The 24,135-nt window shown below is 46.1% G+C and overlaps 1 protein-coding gene across 1 annotated transcript in view; it reads right to left on the reverse strand.

Moving 5' to 3' along the window:
* The window catches only part of EAPP (E2F associated phosphoprotein), a 61,472-nt gene that overhangs the window by 17,069 nt on the left and 20,268 nt on the right, over nucleotides 1-24,135 (reverse strand). The window contains exon 3 of the mRNA XM_085627427.1: nucleotides 14,633-14,743. Within this exon, the coding sequence (XP_085483553.1) occupies nucleotides 14,633-14,743 (111 nt within the window). The remainder of the gene's footprint in view (nucleotides 1-14,632; nucleotides 14,744-24,135) is intronic.

A 24,135-nucleotide genomic window follows, 5' to 3' on the forward strand; every position in this document is an offset into this window, starting at 1 on the left:
CCCTGCACCCAGCCGCCCGAGTGGCCCTGGCAGTGCACTCTCTACACTAACCTACGTCCCCACTTGCCCTGAGTAAGTGACCAGGAGCCCAGCTCCCACAGCCGCGTGGCTTGCCAGACAGCAGCCACCAACCAAGGCCCCCCTATCCCTCATAGGATAACCTTGGGCCTAACTCTCTCTGCACCTGGCCGTCCTGAAACCGCTGAGGGTGAACCAACTGTACCTACCTGACACTGGGGGACCCCTGAGTCTATGCCCGGAATTTCAACTCTGCCAGTCGGGTACTTACCCTTAAACCGCTAACTTCATTTTCCTCATAGGGTAACATTGACTGGCTTTTTCTTGAAAAATCTTTTAAGTGTGAACTTTTCAAAACTGCAAATATTCACTAAAAATCAGCCAAGTGACAAAAACGAATTTACTCACCTGCTCTTAGGTGAGCTCCCAGTGCTGGATCTTGGTGCCCAGCCCTGACTCTGAAAAGTGTCCACAACTGTACTTACCTCTAACTCATTTTTCTTCCATAGGAAACCATTGTCTGCTTTTCTGTGAAATTTCTTCTAAGTGTCTATTTTTGCAAAATTGAAATATTCTTTTAAAATCGTACCATTTCTGCAAACGAAATTACTTACCTGTTTCTGATAAGGACCCCAGTCCTGGGTCTAGGTACCCAGTCCTGGATTACTAAAGTAACGATAAAGTACTCTACCTGCAATTTGAATTTCTTGCCATAGAGATCCATTGAATGTTTTCTTTGAAATATTTTCTAAGTGCTAACTTTTGAAATAGCTAAATATTATTTAAAAATCATTACAGTTATTAAGTCGACTTTCATCACTTGATTCTGAGTACTGACCCAGAGCTGGATCTAGGAGCCAGACCTGGAATTTCAAAAGTAATCTGAAAAGTAATTTATCACAAGATAACCTGAATTTACCATTGAGCTCAATGCATTGTTATGTTTAGGAAATAGGATTGTTTATTGCAACCAACTGTGACTGTTTACAAAAATCCATTGCTTATTGCAAAAGTATTTATATTCAATCTCTCATTCTGAGAAAAGTATATTTTTATTCCCTTTGTGGTTCTAAAAATAAAACAAGCATATATTTTATATATATAAACCATTGGCCTAGAGTTCAGTTATTGAGTGTGTGAAACCATTTGCTGACTGAGTGTGTACAATAAATGCTTTACACTGTCCTCAGGTACTGCCTTACTGCTCGACCAAGCTACCACTTTTGAGAGTAAGGTCATACCTAACTTTGACCTCTATCAGCCTCTGGGGGACTGTGGACTCTGTACACCCTGTACCTATTAGGGAACAGTATATACAGAGCCACTTTCTCACATTTACCATGCCCCAACAGTAAAAACACAAAATAGCTGTTTTCACTTTAACAAGGCTGATGGTCCTATTGGCTAACATGGAGGTAGGTTCATTAGCCACCGCGCTAAGTGCTAACTTCCAATTGTGACCACCAAAGATATTAAACCAGGTTCAAATTACATTAACTAAAACTCATCGATGAGATCGGATTTAAAGCAACTTTTAATAGCAAGGTGTCTTTAGAAAGTCACCAAACTTCCAGTAGCTTTTTTGGTTTATCTGGAACAGTTGTCAACAGAGACAACATGCTGCTCCCCTGCTAGAAAGTGTGAAGAACTCTCAGGAACAGGGAACAAAAGAGAATAGCTGAAGGGAGGTGGTGTGACCTCCTCCAACAGGATTACTACTGGGCGGTGGCCACAGATGACGCAGCTTCAAAAAGGCTACCACATCAGTGAAGCAAATTACGATCACACCTTCGGCTGTCCGCTCTTCTGTGTAGGCAGACTGGCTGGCATCTTCTCCAGAGGGGGGAAATGTGTTGCTGAACCAGTTTTCCAGGAGGAGTGGCTCAATTATGCTGGGTACACACCCAGGGGTGTGCCCAGAGCTCCTCCCAGTAGAAGAAGGCTGGCGCCATTTTGGTTTAGAGTCGAGGGGTATCCTGAGATTCTTTGAGGGCCACACCCCTAGTAAGTGAAGTAAAGTTGGGAGAGTAGCCTTGTGGGAACCATTGCCCCATTAGATAGCGAGTACTCCCCAACCACAAATGAGAACATGGCATAAAATGGCACACAGACCAGCAGTTCTCAGATCACTGCTGGACTGGCAAGGAGAAGGGCTGCCCTGCTGCTCTCTGGCACACTGACCAGCAGTTCTCAGATCACTGCTGGACTGGCAAGGAGAAGGGCTGCCCTGCTGCTCTCTGGCACACTGACCAGCAGTTCTCAGATCACTGCTGGACTGGCAAGGAGAAGGGCTGCCCTGCTGCTCTCTGGCACACTGACCAGCAGTTCTCAGATCACTGCTGGACTGGCAAGGAGAAGGGCTGCCCTGCTGCTCTCTGGCACACAGACCAGCAGTTCTCAGATCACTGCTGGACTGGCAAGGAGAAGGGCTGCCCTGCTGCTCTCTGTCCCAGCAAAGAGAGGCTGCACCAAGGAAGGACGGCACCTCCTGAACTCAAGGGATTGGCAAAGAGGACGGTGGCAGATGTGCTAACTTTTTTTTCTTCTTTTTTTTTTGGGCCCAAGCTTCCACCCTGGGGGGCAGGAGCTCATCCAGTGTATCGCTATCCTCCTTTTGGCTAGCACTAGTCCCAGTTGTGATTCCAAAACTTCATCCCATCAGGCCTGGATCGGAAGTGGGCGTGCAGTGAGATCCGACCTTAGTGCTCAATAGATATGAGACACCAGTCTATGACCCCCAGCTAGAGTCACAAGGGCTTGAAGAGTGGCGGTTATAGGCAAGTCCTCCGAGAAAATTGGCCAAATCCCCCTAACCACCGCCGAAAGTTTATTGTATTTAAGTTATTGACATCTGCCCAGGTCAAATGCGGATTCCGCCTCCTCCCTGGTTAGGAATTGCTAATTCAGGTATCTAGCACCCATCATCCTACAGCCACCCTCCACCCATCTGGAGACAGACATAACTTTGCCAATTTGTCCAAAGGAGAACCATAGACAGCAGGCTCTCCGGGGCATAGGGCACCCTACATATCGCTACTCTAACTGCAGTGTCCCAGGTGGAGGCCACATGTCTCAATATACTGGAGGTGCTCAGGTACACGAGAGCTTATCATCAAAAGGTCCGGGAGGGGAATATCCACATTGTTTCATATTATGCTCTAAAGTAAGACTCCTGTGTGTGTGTGTCAACCGAACTCCTAGGTATCTTACAGAGTAAGTAATCCAGCTCATCCCCACAATGGGCAACTCATCTGCTGCTCTGTCCCTCAAGTTTCCCATGGGGAAAAGCTTAGACTTCCCCGGGTTAAGGCAAAGACCCGAGATCCCCCCAAAAGTAGTGAACACCCGAAGGAGCTCAGGGACCACCTCCCCTGGACGATGGAGACCTACCAGTGTATCGTCGGCATACATTGACACAACGTGCACTGTGGGACCCAATTGAACACCCCATTGTGTAATCCTGTGCCGCAACGCAATCGCCAACGGCTCAATCGCCAGGGCGAAGATGAGCGGCGACAGGAGGAAACCCTGTCGTGTAGCCCTCTGAAGTGTTAAACAGTCAGACACTTGGTCGGATCCGAGCCGTCTGTGTGTGATAAAGAAGCCTCAACCAGCTCAAATATTTGTCCCCCAATTCCATTTCAGTAAGCACTGTCCAGATATAACCCCATTCAACCGTGTCAAAGGCCTGCTTAATATCTAAAAGACATAAGGCCCAGTCCCATCAACCGTGTCAAAGGCCTGCTTAATATCTAAAAGACATAAGGCCCAGTCCCTATCTCGCAGGCGCGGTGCGTGCCAGATATGTGCAAGTCATCTTAAATTATGCATAGTGTTTCGACCAGGAATGAAGACAGCCTGGTCATGGTGGACCAGTCTGGTCATATAGTGCTGGCAGCACTCCGCTAAGTATTTTCTCGTCGACATTTAAAAGTAAGAAGCTGAGGACAAGGGATCTCTCTCCGGCTTAGAAATCATAGACACCAGAGCCTCCATCATAGTTTGGGAAGTGCCTTCCTCTCAAGAGCCTCGTTGTACACCTCTAGGAGATGATCCACCGACTATGGAGCAAACGTTTTATAAAACTCGGTAGGGAGCCCATCACTACCAGGGCATTTCGCAGACTGCAGGCTCTTAATCTCAGTTAACACCTCCTCCCTAGTAAGTGGTGCTCCCAAGGTCTCAGCGTCCGTCTCCTTTAGGGTAGGAAGAATCACTGCGCCTAGATAGTCCGACAAGGCGCGTGATTGGACCGGGGGGGCCTATGCATATCCGCTGCAAATAAGCCGCAAGGACTGCAAGAATTGCAGTTTGAGTTTGCACCACCGCCCCTTTATCATTACGGAGTTAAGTACTGGGATCTGCTCAGTTTAGGTACGAATCAGTCGCGCCAAAAGTGCCCCTGATCTATCACCCTCCATATAAAGCCACTGCCTATAAGTGCTGTGTTTATGTTTCTCCAAACAGGACCATGCCTCAAGTAATTTCCCCTCAACTCGCATCCATTCAGCCATATCTGCCGGGGTCTTGTGGAGTGTGGACTCTATGGTTTTTAATCGTGTTTCCAGGGAGTCAATATCGCCATTGAGTTGATGTTGGACCCCAGAGGTAGTCTTCATACAGATGTCTCTAATCACAACCTTTAGCGCCTCTCATTCAGTGGCTCTATTGGAGGCAGGACCCCAATTTTCAGCGAAATAGTGTTGAATAGCCTCCGCTACCGTCTGCACATATGGGGGGTCCGTAAGGGCCTCCACCCGCAGTCTCCAGAGTGGAATGGATGGACGACTCGGTCCGCTAGACACTTAACAACAGCGGAGCATGATCAGACATATAACGCGGCAAATAGGAAATGGCTTCATTTGCAGCAGAAAGGCCCGCTGAAAGTCAATAATGGTCAAAACGGGAAAAGGTATTTGTCGCTGGGGTAAAACAAGAGAACTCTCTTCAATTGGGATGGCAGGCTCTCCATTCATCTCTCCAGTGCATACCCTGAAGAATTTCATTGAGGGAGTTCACCATACGAGGTTTAGTACGTGCTTTTGGGGGCTCTCTATCCAAACTTCCATCAAACACACAATTGAAGTCTCTAAAGAGGAGAATCCCAGCACCCATATAGGGAGTTGCCGCCTTTAAAACAGCCGGGTAAAAATTGGGGCAATCCGGATTGGGGGGCATAAACGTTAATAATGCAGATCTCTTTTCCTTCCCAGCTGCCAAACACAATAACAAATCGCCCCTCAGGATCTAGCACATATTGTATATGGGGAAAAGGAACTCCGGGTGCCACCCATACTAGTGCCCCATGTGCAAATCCAGAGTATGATGTAGCATATAACTGCCCCCTCCAACGTTTGCAGAGACTCACTATTGTATTTCCCCAAATATGTGTTTCCAGCAGCCCAGCTAATGCTATTTTAGATCTCTTCAGGAAAGCATATATTTTATGACGTATATCTAGAGTCGCCAACCCCGAACGTTCAGCTAAGAAATCTTAATGTCTGTGCGGTCATGGTAACGTTGAAAAAAGTGTTTAACAAGTAACACACCCCTGATAAAATCTCCCCCCCCCCACATGGTACAAAATATGTGAACTATGACCTAATATGTCGTGACCTAAAAAATCTCCCAGTAAACAAACCAATTTTCAAAAAACAAACATTAAAATCCATTCCCCCCACCCACGGGCAGTAGTAAAGATTCACATGCGCAATGAATAATACACATAGGAAACAGTACGCACCGCCCCACACCACCCCTACCTCGCCCATTCCCAACAATGCTTCAATGGCAGCACGACCGCTCTAGGGTCACGACCAGAGGTAGCCATACCCAAGATAGTAATACGTACATTGAAGTGAACGCTGTGCAAGAGAACAGGTAACGCCAAGGCGCGAGATTGCTCTCAAGCGACCTCGGCGGATCTGGGCTCTAGTGGGGATGTCGCCCTTCCGGCGGCCACATATTGTTCAAATATTAACAATATAAAGCAGAATGGCTCTCAACCTGTACGTGCAAATTGAAGTAAGAGGAGGTGAAAAGGTTAAGTAGTCACCCCTGCAGTTCGGAATACAACCTCCTAGGCATTTCTGAAAGGCAAAAACATTACATTTCACAGGACCCCGTAGTTCAGTTACTCAAGGACAACGTATCTGTACAGTTTAGCAGTCAGTGTTCACTCCGGGCAAGATAATTTGCGACCACTGCCCGGTCCTCTATCTTCCTGCACAAGATCTGGCGTCGGCGAGTCCGGAACCACCTCCGAGTCCGAAGCTTGTAAACGTCCCATCACGACAGACCATGACACGTAACCAGGCTCATTGTTCTCCTTTGCGATTTTTGGCGGGTGGACTGTCTGCGACCTCCCAACAAGGACTGTAAGGACGGTGTCTCCTCAGAGCTCGTAGAAGGGACCAACTGCCGTTTCTCTGGGGCCCTAGTGTCCAACTAGTCTCTCGCCTCCTCTGCTGAAAAGAAGAACAGGGCGCGGCCTTCACTCACAACCCGGAGTTTCGCCGGGAACAGAAGGCTATATTTCAAAGTTAGATCCTGAAGGCGCCGCTTGATCGCCACGAAGGTCTTCCTCTGCTCTTGAACACGTTGTGTGTAAATCGGGATACGCCGTAATGGAGTGGCCTTCAAACAAGAATCGTTGTCCACTGCGCGAGAGCTGGAGCAAAAGGTCCCGATCTCTGAAATTAAATACCTTTGCGATGCTAGACCGAGGGGGCTCTCGGGGGATGGGCCGCCAATGCTTGATGTGCCCTCTCCACACTGAAGAACTTAGATAGCTGTTTAGGGGCCATCTCTCGAGTGACCCAGTCCTCCAAAAACAGGTCTACTGCGGGACCCTCCGCTTTTTCAGGAAAACCCACAAATCGTAGGTTCCCCCTGCGCAACCGCCCCTCAGAATCCTTTCCCCGGTCATCGAGTTTAATTACCCGACGCCTCAGCTCCACCACCATGGCACTAAGACTCCTAACTTCTTCTTTCAATGCGTCAGTATTTTTTTCCGTGATTGTTACTCTGTCCGAGACCTTCCGGAGGTCACAGTGCAGGAGGTTGACATCTATGGCCATGGCATCAAGTTTTTTTTATCATTTCATCCCTGGCGGACTGGACGGCGTGGTGGACATCCATCAGCGCCTGTGTCTCCTCAGCTCCTCTTTCCAGAGGACCTCTGTCCATTACTTGGTTCCCAACGTTATCCTCACGGCTATGGAAAACCGGCTGAGCATAGTTTAATATTTTTTTTAGACAGTCCAAGAGAGGAGTTGTGGTTGTGGTGCTTGCCCGTTGTCTCAGGTAGCACAAGGCCAATTACAAAGACTTATTGGAACTTAAAAGAATTTACTTACATTTAAAACTCATATCTCCCCTTGATAGATTTTTGTTGATTTGGCATCTAATTGAAGTTAAAAATACACTATTTTTATAAATTGGTGGTGGGTTTTTATTGTGCTGCGCTTCTTACTTACCTGTTGTTTTGGTACTTCTAAATGTGTTACACTTGTTCTTTTGACTAAGTCTGACTGCTCTGTGCCGCAAATACCCAGTACTGAACTAAAGGATTTGTGAAAGAAACCTAACTGGACCCGATGGATATTGTGACATTACATGGTGAATCTCAAAACCTCAACACACAATAATACACTTTACTACAATCATCTGCAGAAAATCAAACATCTTCTCTCCTACAGCCAGCTATGAACAGCAGCTTATGCTTCGATTACCTCAAGAATCATCTTTATCATCCCAGGCAATGCCATGCTGGCAGGAATTGCCATATCAACAATGGCTCCACTCAAAGCCATCTTCCATATTTATTTATTTATTTATTTATTTAACTTATATAGCGCGTTATAACCACCGGGGTCTCTAAGCGCTGTTTGTCCAGATTACGTAGTGAGGTATGGCATTCACTTGATCCCAGCAGTGCGCCTAGGGTCTGCTCCATGCTTGCTTAAAAAGTACAGTTTTTAACTTTTTCCTGAAGGATAGCAAATTTCATTCCTTCCTAAGTTCTGGGGCCAGTTTGTTCCACAAAGCTGGGAGTGTGTTGGAGAAAGCACGTCCCCCCACCGTGGCCAGTTTGAAACGGGATTGGGACAAGAGGGTAGCGTCCGACGAGCGCAAAGTCCTGCCCGGTATATATGGGAGTAGGCGGGATTTCAAATATCTTGGTGCTTTACCATACAGCGCCTTGTGTACGATGCACAATCCTTTAAATACAACCCTCTGCCGAATCGGGAGCCAATGTAGCTCCTGCATCAGGGGGGAAGAGTGGACAGTCCTGGGTTTCTTATAGATCAACCTGGCTGCATCATTCATAACCCCCTGTAGTTTATCCAGCAACCGTTGGGGTAAACCTATATACAGGGAGTTCCCGTAGTCCAGCCTAGCCAGGATTGTGGCTGAGACCACGTGTCTCAAAGTAGAGAATGAGAGTAATGCAGAGATCTTCCTTAATTGTCGTATCAGGCCTATACAAGTACCCACTACCGTAGTGACTTGATTTTTCATGGATAGTTTGTCATCCACATATAGGCCCAGACTTTTGACTGCAGTCGCCGGTTTCGGTGGCACACCCAGCTCCACAGGCCAAAATTTCTCGCTCCAGGGGTTGCCCGAGATGGAAATGGGCAACACTTCCGTCTTGTCCGGGTTGATTTTTAAGGAGTTCTCGGACATCCAGTTAACCGTGGCTTTGAGTATGTCCTGTAACCTGGTGGACGCTCCCGGGCCATCATCCAGCCGGATGATTATCTGGGTATCATCGGCGTAGTTGTATACTAGGCAGTCCATCCTATTCAGGAGTGCGATTAATGGCTGCAGGTAAATATTAAAGAGTAGGGGTGACAGGGCAGATCCCTGTGGAACCCCGCAGGTGATGGGAGGAGAGGTGGAAAGTAAGTCCCCCAACTGTACTCTTTGTGTCCTGCCCTGCAGGAATGATGTAAGCCATGCATGTGCTGTACCCCTGATACCAAAAGATCTCAACCGCGACAAAAGCTGTTCATGACACACGGTATCAAAAGCCGCGGAGAGATCCAGTAGTACCAGGGCGCTCGGTGTTTTTACATCAACCCGAGTTCTCAATTCATCCAGGATTGATAGCATGACTAATTCCGTGCTATGGTTAGCACGGAACCCTGCCTGATTGGACTCCAGCAGGTTGTTGCTCTCTAGATGACCTAGGAGTAATGTTAACACATGCTGCTCAATCACCTTAGCCAGGAAAGGCAACTGGGAGATGGGTCGAAAGTTCTTCAAACACTTCGTGTCCGATCCGGGTTTTTTTAGTAGAGGAATCAGGCGAGCCTCTTTAAAAGCTAGAGGGACCTGTCCTGTGTGAAGGGAGGTGTTCAGCAAATGCAAAACCTCATCCTCAATTCCTGGCAATGCCAACTTGAACACCTCAGGAGGGCATGGATCCATCAAGGAACCCGATTTGACTCGGTCCGTGATCGTAAATAATTCTTGTTTTGAAATTGGGGAGAACTCAACTAGTGGTGAAATATCTGGCGGGACAGTGAGGTCCGGTGGGTCAGGACATTCGAGGGGTGTAGTTGCAGCAATTTCTCCCAGAATATCGGAGATCTTATTCACAAAGAAATCCTGAAACCTCTGGCAATCCTCCTGGGTGAACTCAGTACTTTGCTCTTTATTTATCCTGAGCTCCGCCAGGACCCGGAAGATTTCCTTCTGTGGATTTCTAGCTGCAACTATTCTTTCCTCAAAGAAAGCAGCCTTCCTAGTTTGGATGGCTAGTTTGTAATTCGCTAAGGATGAAATGTATTCTTTCTTGGCAATGGCGTCATACTCTTTGCGCCATGCCCGTTCTTTCTTCCTCACCCCCCGTTTCATATCACGTAGGGAGTCATTGTACCAAGGGGCCCCAGCTCCTCTCTCCACCTTCTTCACCCTACGAAGGGGTGCCACCAAATCAATGGCGCTCCCCAGTTTATGCTGAAGGTGACCACAGAGGGCATCAATGTTAGCATCCTGCTCCTTTACTGAAGGAGACTGTTCCAGGAGGTAGACCATTTTTTCCCCATCAAAGTTTCTCCACTTCCGGGCCATTTTCCAACCTTCCCCAGGCTTGGACAAATGGCCACCCAATAAAATTCTGCCCTTTATTAAAAAATGGTCGGACCAGGCACAAGGCGAGATCTCTGTAGAACCCTGGGCAGGCATGGTGGTCCAGACTAAATCAAGCATATGTCCCTTCTCATGTGTCGGTCCCTTCACCTGTTGGGTGAAATCCAAGGAGGAGATAGCCTCCTCGATCTGTAGTGCTTGTCCCTCTTTGGGGGATTTTTCCCAATGGTAGTTGAAGTCCCCAACCACAACCATTTTGTCATATCTCGAGCGCAGATCCTGAACCAATCTAGTAAAAGAACCGGAAAATCAGGCGACGCCCAAGGCGGTCGGTACACCACCAAAAACACCACACATACCGCCCCCCGCCCGAGCTTTACCCCCATAACCTCTGCTCCCCCTAGGGTTTCGGAAAGAAACCTTTCGGCGCGGAGACGTGCCTGATAGAGGAGAGCTACTCCACCTCCTTTCTTAGCTCCCCCCCTATTGAAATGGAGTGCCAGATAATTATCTGGTAAGGCCGCCACTAAGTCCGGCGCCGAGCAATCCTCCAGCCATGTTTCGGTGAGCGCAAGGGCATCTAGCTCCCCGTCTTCCAGAAGTGAAAAGACCTCCAACTTTTGGCCCTGCAAAGAGCGCGTATTCAGCAGGCCATAGTTTAGAGTATGAGTATTAGAGTCGCGCTGCCGCGCTCTTGTGCTCTTGGGTGAAATCAGCAGGCCCTCCTGAGCCAGCAGATGTATACAGTCCTGATCAAGGCGGGACTTACCCATATTAAGCTCCAATAATTCACCTCTGGAGGAGGGCAAATTTGGACCAGGGGTTCTGGCCCCGGGTCCCGGATGGTCACTGATGGGCAAAGATGGGCTCGCCTCTGGCGAGCCTCCGGCGCGCCCGCTGCGCGTCACCGCTGCGCGTCATCATGGGGGCGTTTAAATAGCACCCAATCGTGCTATGTCTGCAGCAGCAGCTAGAGCGCCAACAAAGATGGCGTCTCTTGCCGGCACTTCCCCTCCCAAGATGGCGCCTAACCCCCAGTCCAGCTAACGGGCCGCCAAACAGCGGTGCAGATTACAACAAATTTTAGATGCAGGTATGTCCTAAGAAGCCCCCTAATTGCAGCCAAGCCAAGCCAGAAATGAATTTTGCATTTAAAACGCGCTAAAAATAAAACGCACAGAACCGCGCTTCAAGCGCCGAGCATGTGGTACAATTTAAAAATCAATTTCAAGATCCACGATTGGAATTAATTATAGGCAGGTAAATGGCAGTAATCATGAGATAGCAAGCGCAGCAGCAGGGAGTCAGAGGATGCTTCGCCTACACTAGCGCTTACCTGAACCATATCACTGCAAGACTTATCTCGGACAAAAAAAATATTCAACCATATATGCCAGATTCTGAGAGACTTCCAATGGCTACCTCTTGATGCGCAAATCAAGTTCCAGTTAGGCTGCATCACCTTCAAAGCCTTACACTTCAACAGACCTACATACTTAGCCAACCGCCTGACGCTGTCCGGAGGAATAAGTATCTAAAAATAAGATCTCCTAAATCCAAGTCTGTTTAGCACTGAAGCAATCCATTTCTGGAGAGGCACCAAGTTTTGGAACTCCTGACCTCTTAACCTAACATGCAGATAAGACATCCTAACTTTCCAGGAAGGCCTGAAGACTTACCTCTTCAAATCTTAATTGTGTGGTGATTAAACAAGCATCTCAGCGGCCCACACGGAACACCACTTTTGACCTCACTCGTTTTCTTACTGCCATATGTGAAGAGACTATATGACTTGTAATCAGCTTCTAAATATTGTTGACTTCAACATGTTCCATTCTATTGCCCCTTGCACCTCCCACCTCTCTCCCCTCCTCTTATTTCTTGGTGATCCTTGTCATACCCATGTAAACTGTTTGGCTTTATGTAAAGCACCATAATACCGGTTAAAAAAAGACAAACATTTATAGTGCGGATTCTTGTATGTATCCATTATTCACGGAGAAAGGAGTTTCGTAATAGGTGTTTCGTAATTCTAACAAATAATCGTGCAAGTCTCACAGGATTGATCGTTAGGCAGAAAGCACCATCTTTATGTAATGCGAAGGGTATTTGTGGGCTACAGTTCACCAAATTTCCTGTCTCGAGTTGGTAAACTGGCACTGAGCCTGTACTTGGCCAGAGAGTCCAGAGGGGATCTAAAACTGGCTGTATTTTGCAAAAGATTGTAAAGAATTTATCAGCTGCACCCACACAACGAAGGCCAATGCAAAAGTAGAGTCCAGTGGAGAAGTGGAAGTAGATGCTGGGCTCAACTGCATGACCTGGCTAAAGTTGGTTTCCTGCACCCACAGATTGTATATAAAACTTTTTTTTTCTTTTATATACACAAATCACAACAATCACATCTCTGGAGTGAAAAGAAGGGGAGCACTAGAAGAAAATTCATGCAGCATAATTTTAGGTCCTCTTGCTGTCCTTGCTATTCTGGAGTACAGCCAGTATCCTGTCAATGGGCTGGAATCGGAGGTGGGGAGACAAGAGAATCTGTGGAGGATCACTGGATCGGCTGCAGCTGCTTGTGCTGCTCTTCTTTCTTCCTCTTACTCAAATACAGCAGTGCACCCACGTCTCACCTGAGCAGGGTACCCGCATCTCACCTGAGCAGGGCACCCGCGTCTCACCTGAGCAGGGCACCCGCGTCTCACCTGAGCAGGGCACCCGCGTCCCACCTGAGCAGGGCACCCGCGTCCAACCTGAGCAGGGCACCCGCGTCCCACCTGAGCAGGGCACCCGCGTCCCACCTGAGCAGGGCACCCGCGTCCCACCTGAGCAGGGCACCCGCGTCCCACCTGAGCAGGGCACCCGCGTCCCACCTGAGCAGGGCACCCGCGTCCCACCTGAGCAGGGCACCCGCGTCCCACCTGAGCAGGGCACCCGCGTCCCACCTGAGCAGGGCACCCGCGTCCCACCTGAGCAGGGCACCCGCGTCCCACCTGAGCAGGGCACCCGCGTCCCACCTGAGCAGTGCACCCGCGTCCCACCTGAGCAGTGCACCCGCGTCCCACCTGAGCAGTGCACCCACGTCCCACCTGAGCAGTGCACCCACGTCTCATCTGAGCAGGGCACCCGCGTCCCACCTGAGCAGTGCACCCGCGTCCCACCTGAGCAGTGCACCCACGTCTCATCTGAGCAGGGCACCCGCGTCCCACCTGAGCAGTGCACCCGCGTCCCACCTGAGCAGTGCACCCACGTCTCATCTGAGCAGTGCACCCGCGTCCCACCTGAGCAGTGCACCCACGTCTCATCTGAGCAGTGCACCCGCGTCCCACCTGAGCAGGGTCCTCGCGTCGCAACACATGCATTTGTATGAAATAACATGAGCAATAAAAGCATAACGCCCCGCAGTCTCATTCATGCCCGACTACCTGGGGGTAGGATCCTGAAACAGTACAACAATGTTTTTCAACCAATCCCAAAGTAGGTCTGCCACGGCCCCTGTACCTTGACAAACGCACATGGACATAAATGTTCTCTTATATTACTATTATGCACATTAATCCACCTCTAACATCACTGTACAATCAGAGTCTGTGGTTCTAACACACTCTTTCAATATTTTAGTCAGCAATCCTAAGAACCATTGGAAATAATGTCAAGCCATATCCGGACAGCTCCAAGCACAGCTGACCTGAATATACCCAAAACTGCAATCCCGTGTATTTGTACGGCTTCTCTTATGCCATCAATGATGTCATAGGTGATGTGATATGTGGTATCCCCAGTGCAGTCTTTGTGATGCGATCTGAGGGATGCGGAGGGAAAGTTACGGCTGCAAATCTCACCATAACTATCAAATTTCAGTGGTTTTAAAGTTTGGACCATAACCATTATGTTGCTTCAGCTGAGTTTTATAGACAAGCATAAGTAACATAAGATGCCAACATGAAAAAATATGATTTCAAAGTCCAGTTTAAGAGTAGAAATCAGAGGAGGAGTTCGAGACCTAAGCGAGAATACCATCATTGAAAGACCGGTAGAAGAGGACGTTAAATAGGACACCCAACTGGCGGAATCACTACGACAAGCAGTTGATTTTACTTCTGGTGCCCTCAGTGACGCTAGGAATCCAGGGGCTTTGGGCAAGATAATTAGAGTTGGTCTTTTACGTCAGGCAGCAGAAATGAATCTATTAGCAGAGGGAACTGAAAATCTCAATTAACAAAAATGAGTTTTCACTACTATCAATACCAACTACGATCGAGGTGAGAACTCGTGCTAAAAGGGCCACGGTGAAACCGAGGAGTGTGAGAAAATTCAGTGTGTAATGGGTTCAACACTGAGAAATACAATCCTGCACAATATAAAGATTGTCGCTTACTATATATTCTCAATACTTCACCACTACTATAGTCCCAATCACATTTCTGCAAGAACTGTAAATCCATGTGAGCTCATCTGTGTTAGCACTAGCTTTGCTGAAACATACATATAACAAACCTTCAGATATATTTACCTTGTTCTTCATCCTCTGAGTCGGAGTCAAAGTAAACCTCATCGTAGAATTCAGGCTGCCCACCTCCGGTCAGCCCTGCTCCAGATCCTGGCCCAGCCTCAGAAGAAGCCCCTATAGAAAGAACAGAAAGCAGCGTTAGTGCCCATAAGACCTGCCTCAGCTTTGGCACAGCGGATGGAGGTGCCCATGTATCGCACACGAATGTATGTTACAACAACAAAAGCCTTTAGAACGAAAGCTTCTACAGTGGCAGCGGAAGAACGACAGTACCAGTACCATTACCAAGACTATTTACATAACGAAAGCCATTATCACCCCACATAGGGTATCAAGTAAAATACCGTAATCATGAATGCAAATCTCACCCATCGTTTTCCTATCCATACAGTTAACAGCCAATTATAAGTTAACATTGTAAGCTGTTTTAGTAATCTGAAATATTAAAGTTTTAGAAATTATATTTCCCATATTTAAAGTTTTAATAAATGTCAAATACAGCATCCTTGTTTACCCGTTGATGCTGTAGTCCTACCATTTTGTTTATCATTTCTTTTCCGTGCTTCCCGATTGTAAATATCTTTTATTGTTTGTCCTGCTTCTTGTCAGTTATTATTCTAGAGGCCCACATGCTCCTGTTGCAGTTATTCAGATATGCCCTCTGCCTCAAATCACGTCACGTGGGGTGGAATATTCCAATGGAGGACATTCAAACAAGCGGAAGCTCCGAGCCTCCGTCCTTGCCAGCATGTCAACAGAGGTAATTTGCCCACTTGACACCTAATGCAAGTTCTTATCGGACCCTTTTTCATATTCATTTGTGTTAAAACTTCACTTTTTTTATTGATTTACGAACAGTTTAGGTGGGGGATCTGGAAAGTGATGTGACCCTAGCAAAAGGGCCAGTAGGGCAACACATTATATTTCGTAGTAATGCCATTCATTGTAATGGCAGTCTCGTTGATGAAGCTTGCTTTGTAATGACTCCCTCGTACTTCTGGATTCTTTGTAAAGGCTTCTCGTACTTAAGTCTTCGCAGTAATGGATGTTTCCCACCACATACAAGCAGTTGGCCGAGGTTAAGATAGGAGCATGTGGTCTTCACACCTAGATTTATTACAGAGGGCCAATACACGCAAGGCTGGGAGAGCACTCATACTACCCAATTAGGTGGTCTAGTGAGACAGGTGGCATAAGGGCACCGTACATTTTATTTATTTTGGAGTTTTCTATAGCACACACTTTTGCACGAGGGCAACAGAGCACCTTACAATAGGACAGTGCAAGTTACAAACAAAAAAAGAGCAGATAGACCAGCAATAAAGACTAACATAATGGCTAACATAAGTTACCACAAAAAAAACAAGGTTAATTGGCTATTTATACCATTCCAAAAGCTCATTAAGTGTCGAGAAGGATCAGGTTTAACATAGCACCATGGTGGTCTACAGGAGAAATACCTTATCCAATGGATAAGGAAGGGGGGAGAGAGCGAGACCAATGAGCAACAGTTGGGGAGCGAATCAAAGATGGGAAAGATTAAACTCACAAGGAAGCCAAGAGGAGAGGGCTTACTATATAAAGTATTTCTGGAGCAACAGGGATTTCAGACCATACGATATGTATGGAACAAAAGGGCTTTCAGATCTCTTTTTAAAGATTCAAACAAGGGGATGGACTGAATCTCATTTGGGGGTGGGGGGAGAGTTGGGGGTCTGGTGTTCCATATTTAGGAAGCGCTCCCCAAGCAGGAGCAGGAACCAGTCTTTTGTTTCATGAATCTTAGTGGTTCTAGCAGGAGATAGTTTGAACTATGTGTGGCACGGGAACCACCTGATGGTTTGAGTTTCTTAGCTAGATATTCTGGAGTGCCCTTATGCAGGGCTTTGAGTGTAAAGAAAGCAATTGTGGAGATGACAGGTAGCCATTTAAGGGCAATGAGCATTGAGGACATGGGACTGAAACTCCTTGTCTCCGACATGTCTGGCAGCATAGGATTGCCTTTACAGGAACCAGGTCCCTCTTGGGAATAACCATAAGGAGGGCATGGTCGTAACCCAGCCTAGCGATGACTGGGGTTTCCACTATCTGTTTAAGGCCCAAGTCCAGAATGAAAGGTTTAATGTACTTCAGGACTTTGATTGGCTTGGCACTCTTGGTTATGGAACTCACGTTTGCATTAGGATCCAGGTTCTTCTTGAGGCTGATCTCAAAGTACTCAATGGGGTTGCAGTCAGGCATGTTTAATGAGGTTAGCCATACTTGGATCCAAGTAGATGCATTGGGGTGCGGGTATGGGTCCTGGGGAGGAATTCTATCTTGAAAGGAGTTCGTTTCAGGTGATTTGCAAACAGCAGGCTTTGATGTAGGCAAGGATTTAGTTAAGATAAGGGATATTGTCTAGAGTCGTGGCATTGAGATAAATCGTAATCACATCAGCACAGGGTTTATATGAGATGTTTGTCTGTTTTAGGATGGTGGTTAGAGAGGATCTATGCGCAGACTGAAGAGAAAGGAAGAGACAATGAAGCCCTGAGATACTCCCCGAGGATGTGCGAATATTCCACCACGTTGCAAACACCAACTCTCTCTAGACGCCTGTGATTGCTGTTTTCTTTTATATTTTAATGGGGGTGCCGCTTGCCAACTTGTTGACAGCAATTTTGCAACCTACAATTGTATCACTATTTAATTATACAAAATGTCAGTCGGCAAAAAGAATGTGGCCTGAAGTTTGCATACCCTCTCCAGATGCCGACAGTTGGTTCCAGAAGACACTGGTCTAATTTGATTTGTTTATATCCACTGTCTAAATAACAGGCAAACCTTCTCAGTACTGGATAGTCTATTCCCATTCTTTCTCGAGAGGTAATCAGGATTTTGTGTTTGTCAATGAGACACAGTTTTAGCAAGATATCCCATGACCACATGTATTCTCATTTTTGGATAGTACATGGCTCACTGCTTCGCATACATTTCTACAGTCCTGATGATGACCCATTACACTGTTGGGGTCGAAATGCCTTTGGCATATATGGCAAATGGAACTTACGTTGGCTCATTCATTGGCTGACTTATAATCAAATGTTTATGCAGTATCATTATTTGTCTATTCTTCTGGTTCCATTGCCACACAGTTTTTTGTACACACTGTATTTGCGTACTTGTTATTGATCTCACTCAAAAACACCGAACACCTTTTTATATAGCAGTAAATGTTGGATACTTGCAATGTTCGTGTCTTTTCTCATTAATTGAATACCTAATTTGAATGTGTTCTAAATTGTTCATTGTTTCTCCACATGCAATACTTATTGCATTTATGTCAATTGCCCCTGGTTCCAGGTGACTATGTTGTGGGCAGCCTCAGTTTTTGAAATATCACAGTGCTAAAGGTGGAGGAAAGATCCAACAGTATGAGTAGGCAACAGTCGCCCTCATCCCGGAGGTGCAGTGCATAGTCAAATATTTGAAGAATGGATGCTTCCGTGCTGTAACTCTGTCTGAAGCCCAACTGGAAGTTGTCTAGAAGGCTGTGCTTCTCAATGAGCTACTTCAGTTCAGTAGCAATAAACCGTTCTAGACCTTTTTCTTGGAATGAGAGGTTTGTAACTGGGTGGATGCTGTTCATGTAATCTGTGTCAACTCCTGGTTTCTTTAGGAGCGGAATGACATGACCCAGTTTCACACAGTACAGGACATCTCTGGTGTTAATCAGATCTGGCCAGAGCAGTGAGATGTCCCAGCTGTACTCTTTGATTAATGAAGTGGGAAACAGATCAGCAAAATGAGTGGATGATTTCACGTTCCATGGTCACGGTAACCATCCCCTTCTTGGACTTGGGGGGTGGGTCCTCCAATGCATCACCAATGACACAGTCCACTCAACTTGTCAATGAAAGGGAGGGGTGGGTTCTTCGATATACCGGCAAAGGCATAGTCCACTCAACCTGTCAATGAATGGAGGGACGGGTTCTCCTACGCACATCGATCCAAAACATTAAAAGGTAACGCCAGTTTACGTTAAGGAGGGTACCGTTTGCTGTGGCACTGAGGAACATGCACCTCATTGGTATGCCTTCAGAACATATATATGAATCTAAAACCACCCGAGTTAACAAATGTTAGGACAAGCTTGCAAGGGAATTAAACATCAAAGTTATATCTTACAACTTTTATTGATCACAAAAACACGATTCAAAGACGGTGCAAATGCTATTCAAGAAGTATTTCCACTGTAAATGATGTGGGTGTGTACATGGAATCATTGTTATTTATTATCAAGACAACACAGTCAAGGAATTAACAGCACCCAATTGACTTACAGGTGGTTTGTTTTTTAAGATCTACAGTATTACAACACCTCTCACCATGGCTGAAACTTATATGTTCACCAGTTCATGGTACAGTTGGTATGAAGGTTGGTTTTGTCCCGCTTGTGGTCCTAACTCTTCTGGTGGCTTTAACCCTGCTTGCTGTAGTCTTTGCGGGTGGTTCTGCTCATGGTACAGTTTAATCTGGGGCCTTGTCACATGGTGAGCCTGGCCCTGGTACGGGTGTACAGTGGTAGCTTTTAGCCTCACTGTGGTAGAGTCGATTCTGGGGCCTATCTCAGGATGGAATGTGAAGGCAGCAGTGTTGGGGTAGGTGCATTTAGATCCACCTGCAGCCGTAAATAATTGCTTAGTTAACCTTCCTAATCATCCATCTTAGCATGAGCCGAGACCCTGTCCTGCACTAGGGTGGCTCTTTTTAAAATGGAACTAACCAAACAGTGCCTTCTTGTCAAAGGCAAACAAACTGCGTAGGAGCAGTTAGTGAGGGTCAATGTTAGCCTTTCATGCGACTCATTCGAGTGCAATCTAGGGCTTTAGTTTTCCTAACTATGCCTATGCCGCACTCACTTCATATACCCTTTCATTACAATGAGCAAGCCTTTGTTGAGAAGATTATGGAAAACCAACTACGTTCTTTATATTAAGGTGCAAAATCAGGCACTCATGACAGGCCGAGCTTTCACAGTCCAAACAGTCACTATAAGGCTGTCCTTTGCCATTCAGGGAGACTATCAAAACGTGCCTATGTGATCAACATACTTGCCCTTATTCAAAACGTTAGCTCATTTACCCATCCTTAGTGCCAAGAGGCCACAAACAGTTCACACATGCTTACCTAAAGAAATAACACAAAAGTCTAATACCCAACAACCACTCCAAAGCTTTCCTGGCAAAGTGTCGTAGGTTGAAGCCGTTGCCAAACGGCCAAGATGAGCCACCAAGAATGGAGTATAACAACCATAAAACGTTTTCATGCGTTCAGTGAATTGACTATTGTTCCAGGTTTGCTTTTCATAATTATTAAACTGAAGATTAGCTTCTAATATACTTTTTAAAAGTTGCAAGAAACAGTTACAAAATCAGTCTCTCCAATTTCTCAAACCAAGGTGGTCCATTACACCGTGCATGGGAAGTTACGGTGCTCCTATACTTTTCATAGCACATTCAGCTATTTTACCGACAGCCCAATGAAGTTACAGTTCACACATTTTTCAAAAAAAGGTTACCCATGGGTTTGGTTGAGGAGATGCTGCTGTAGTTTGAGCAGATCAGAGAACCATAACAGCTATGGTACACATTTTGATTACTGTGAAAACATTCTATTGAAAATGGAGTTCTAAAAATTAATATGTCCCAAAATCCTGCACTGGTTCATCCCGGAGACCTGCAAACACAGGGGAATTTTGAAATACAAGATGTGTGTGTTTTACTCCATAAGCTTTAGCACACAAAATAGATCGGACATCAAATGAGCCACTGATGAAAGGGCCTGGATTCATCGCGAAGCCAGTACTGAAATAGAATATGCTGTTTAAGGACTATGCTTTGAAGCTAGCTTTAGAAAGCCAACAGAGGCCCGTGGTGGACTTCCATGAGGAAGTAGGGATGATGACATGTACAGGACATTAACAATTCCGATCAGATAGGTGGTCATGGTCCAGCACTTGAAATTGAAAAGGCCTGCCAAAACATCATCTGCTCCCCAGTACTCAGACGGCTGCTGCCGCGTGGGGTATTTGCAGAACCTTCTGGCGTCATGCAACGTCGTGTAGAATGTTTGGGTCACAATGTAGATCTCCTTGAAGACAGGGTCTGCGCAGCTGGGAGGTCAGTTAAGGCAGCGTTTTTCAACCGCTGTTCCGCGGCACACTAGTGAGCCGCGAGATGTTGCCTGGTGTGCCGTGGGAAAACGTGGGAAAAATGGAAACATTCCCAACATTTAAAAAAAATAATAATAATTTCCCCCACTAGGCCGGGCGGCGGGCACTGGACTGTATCCTGGGTATGGGGGGGGTGGGGTTTTTGGCGCTCCTCGGATGTCTGGGCTGTGATTGGTCCAGACTCCAGCCTGGACCTATCACAGAGCAGTATCTTCGGACTTCCTTCCCGCCCGAGCGCAGTGTGCGCAGCAGCGGAGAGAAGAAGACGTCGCGTCACCAGGAGGACCGGAGCAGGAGGACTGACGGACGGAGACCAGGACTCGGCGGGAGTCGGCACTGAGAGACCGCATCCGGATCCAGACCAGGCCGCAGGTATTTAATGTTTAATTTCCTCCTATCCAGAGTATTCTTATGCTAGTTTGTAGTTGTACAACAGTAATCAATTGGTGGTGCACTGTATCGTTTGTTGGTATACCGGGGCGTATGGCTGAGGCCGGGGGGAGCACTTGTGGTCAGGGTGCAAAATCTGTCACCTAATAGTGTTTCTTGTGTAACTGTATGGTATGCTGTTGTAAACCTTAAATAAAGTTTTAAAAATTCAAGTCCGTCCTCCGCTGCTGTCCCACATTCACAAAGGCCCTATCACTGACGATGCTGTTTCTCTTTAGCTTTATGGCAGACGAGCAATTTGAGAATATGGTAATGGGTTACAAACAATATTATGACGGGAAACTATTGATCCAAAAAGGCCTGCAGTATTATTAAAAACGACTTAATCTATATAGAATTTATAGAGATCACCGTTAACCCATGCACACGCAGCTGTCAACCAAACTATTTCCAAGTCTATAAATAAAACTAAATGACAATTGATACGACAGATTCGATGTTAATGTGGTTATGGCGTAAAGGGGGGGCGTAGATCGTGCCGAAAACGTGATGAAACACAGGATGTGTCTGTGGTGACTGTACAAAATCTAGTGCATGCATACACTGCCGTTTTTTGAAGTCAGTAATATGAGGAGCGTGATCGGTTCTGTGGTAAGTGCGGCGGTGTGCCAAACGTAATGGTGAACTTCGCTAAATCAAGACCGTGATCGTAAAAAAGTGCCGGGTGCATGCTTGTGTTTATTTGATTCCTATTCAAGAGAATTACTTTATATATAGTCAATATATAGGCACAGAGTTAAATTTTTTAACATTTTCTAATGGTGGTGTGCCTCGTGATTTTTTTCATGAAACAAGTGTGCCTTTGCCCAAAAAAGGTTGAAAAACACTGAGTTAAGGAGCCCAGCAGCTAGTCCTACTACATGCCTAGTCGCTAATAAAGTCTTACCACTTGCTTCTGTGTAGCGTCTTCATAACAATTTTGTGGCAACGATTTAGCTACTAGGTGGCAAACACTATGCGTGCTGTGATTCCGGTTACATCCTACGTGCTTCATCTCGATTTTGAAATGCGTTGCTGCGGAGGCTCCGATGCTGGATTTCCTCTTTACGACCAGACGCGGCCTGGATGCACGTGGTCATGAGAGAAAGGGAAACCTCGTTTTCCTCTATTAATTACTGTCTCGGCTGTTAAATACTGTGCGTGCACACCCCGAACACGTTGAAATGCTAGGCTTGTGCATTGCCTAGCACCTAATTGGCTACTCTGTACTGCAAGCTTTTGCCTGATCGATCTTCAAGGTTACCGCTGGTTGCCTGGCAACCACTTACTATAAGTGTTGCTCCCAAGGCAGGTATTTACTATTCTGTGCGAGCCGGTTGCCGAGTTCCACATGCAGGTTGGCCCAGCTTAATTGGGGCAGCAATTCACTACTTCTCCTCCGAGTGCATTTCCTTGCGGTTTTTCCAATGCAGGCTGTTTTCAAGCCTTCTCAAGGTGTTGTGTGCAAACCTGTAGGGCTGTACTTTCACACGCTGATTCACACAGCTTAATTGGGGCAGCATTTCTGCATATTACCTATCGCTGATTCGCACAGCATATGTGCGGTTTATCAGCTTAGATTCTGCCGATTCGCACAGCAGGCTAATGTTGCTTCTCTTTATTTGCCCAGCTACCCACAGCAAATTAATAGCCCATTTAAAGGTGTGCAGTAATAGTATTTCGCTGATTTGCACAGCATAAGTTTCAGCATTCTTCTCAGTCCTACTAACAGCAAGTTCGCTGATTCGCACAGCACGATACAGTATTTTTTAGTACAACCCTGTATTTTATGTTGATGCTGATCCACAGAGCTGATTGGTACATTATAATTTTTTTAGTCGCATATATGCGGTCCAGGAGTATTTTCGCTCTTTCTTTTACTGTTTTGTGCAGCTTAGTGTCGTCATACTATTTAATGTACTTTACTTACTGTAGAGTTTTTTATTGTTTTTTTCCCGAAAATTTCAGTGTTTGCTTTGTTTCATAAGGAAAACCTCTCTAACAATGGCAGCTCTTGCCCATAATAGTATGGTGAATCCACCTAAAGAATTCCTCTGTATTCCAGGGGATCCACCAGTTCCATGGTTACCAGTGGAAGGAATATTTTTATAATTAGATTTCCACTATTGAGCATACCAACAAACTTTCTGCAGAAAGAAAAAGGGATTATTACTACACTCTTTAGGACACAAAATTGCAGCAATTGTGGAAAATGGGGCATTTTGCTTGTGTGTGTAAAACGAAGATCAATTCAAATGTATAGAGGAAGGTGCAACAGCTTACTCCAGTGAAGATGTTGATGATAATTCGGGTGCTTTGAAAAAAAGAGAGGAAGTAGTTCTAAACGCTGAAAATAGGAACGACAAATGTAAACCGATGCATTTTATTAAAGGGGGGAGGGGGAGTAGGTATTCGCAATGATGCAGCCTCGTTGTTCACCATTCACTATCATAAAGGAGTCAGTATGGAAAGATAAATTAGAGGAAAAATAAGATTCCAATCTTCGTGAAACAGACATTGCACCCGAGACTTACACAGGTGAAACCATAGAGATGTTAGGTTAAAAAAAATCTAAACCTTAGATTCAAGAACAGGAAGGCACTGGGTAAAGTGTATATTTCCAAGAAAGGTTCTTCAGTCCTGAGATGGAGGGTCAGAGGAATCTTAACATTTTATAGCCCAATGGAATAGAACAAGTATTGTTGCTTGATGGGGGAGAGGTTTTAGGAAAAAGAATGTGTGATGTATTTCCTAAAGTTTTTGCCGGCAGTTTTGGGAAGATGGAAGGATTCAAACACAAAATAGTTTTGAAGGAGAATGCTTCTCCCAAAATACATAAACTCAGGAATGTTCCCATATC

This window comes from Triturus cristatus, chromosome 9, assembly GCF_964204655.1.
Source record: "Triturus cristatus chromosome 9, aTriCri1.1, whole genome shotgun sequence".
NCBI lineage: Eukaryota > Metazoa > Chordata > Amphibia > Caudata > Salamandridae > Triturus > Triturus cristatus.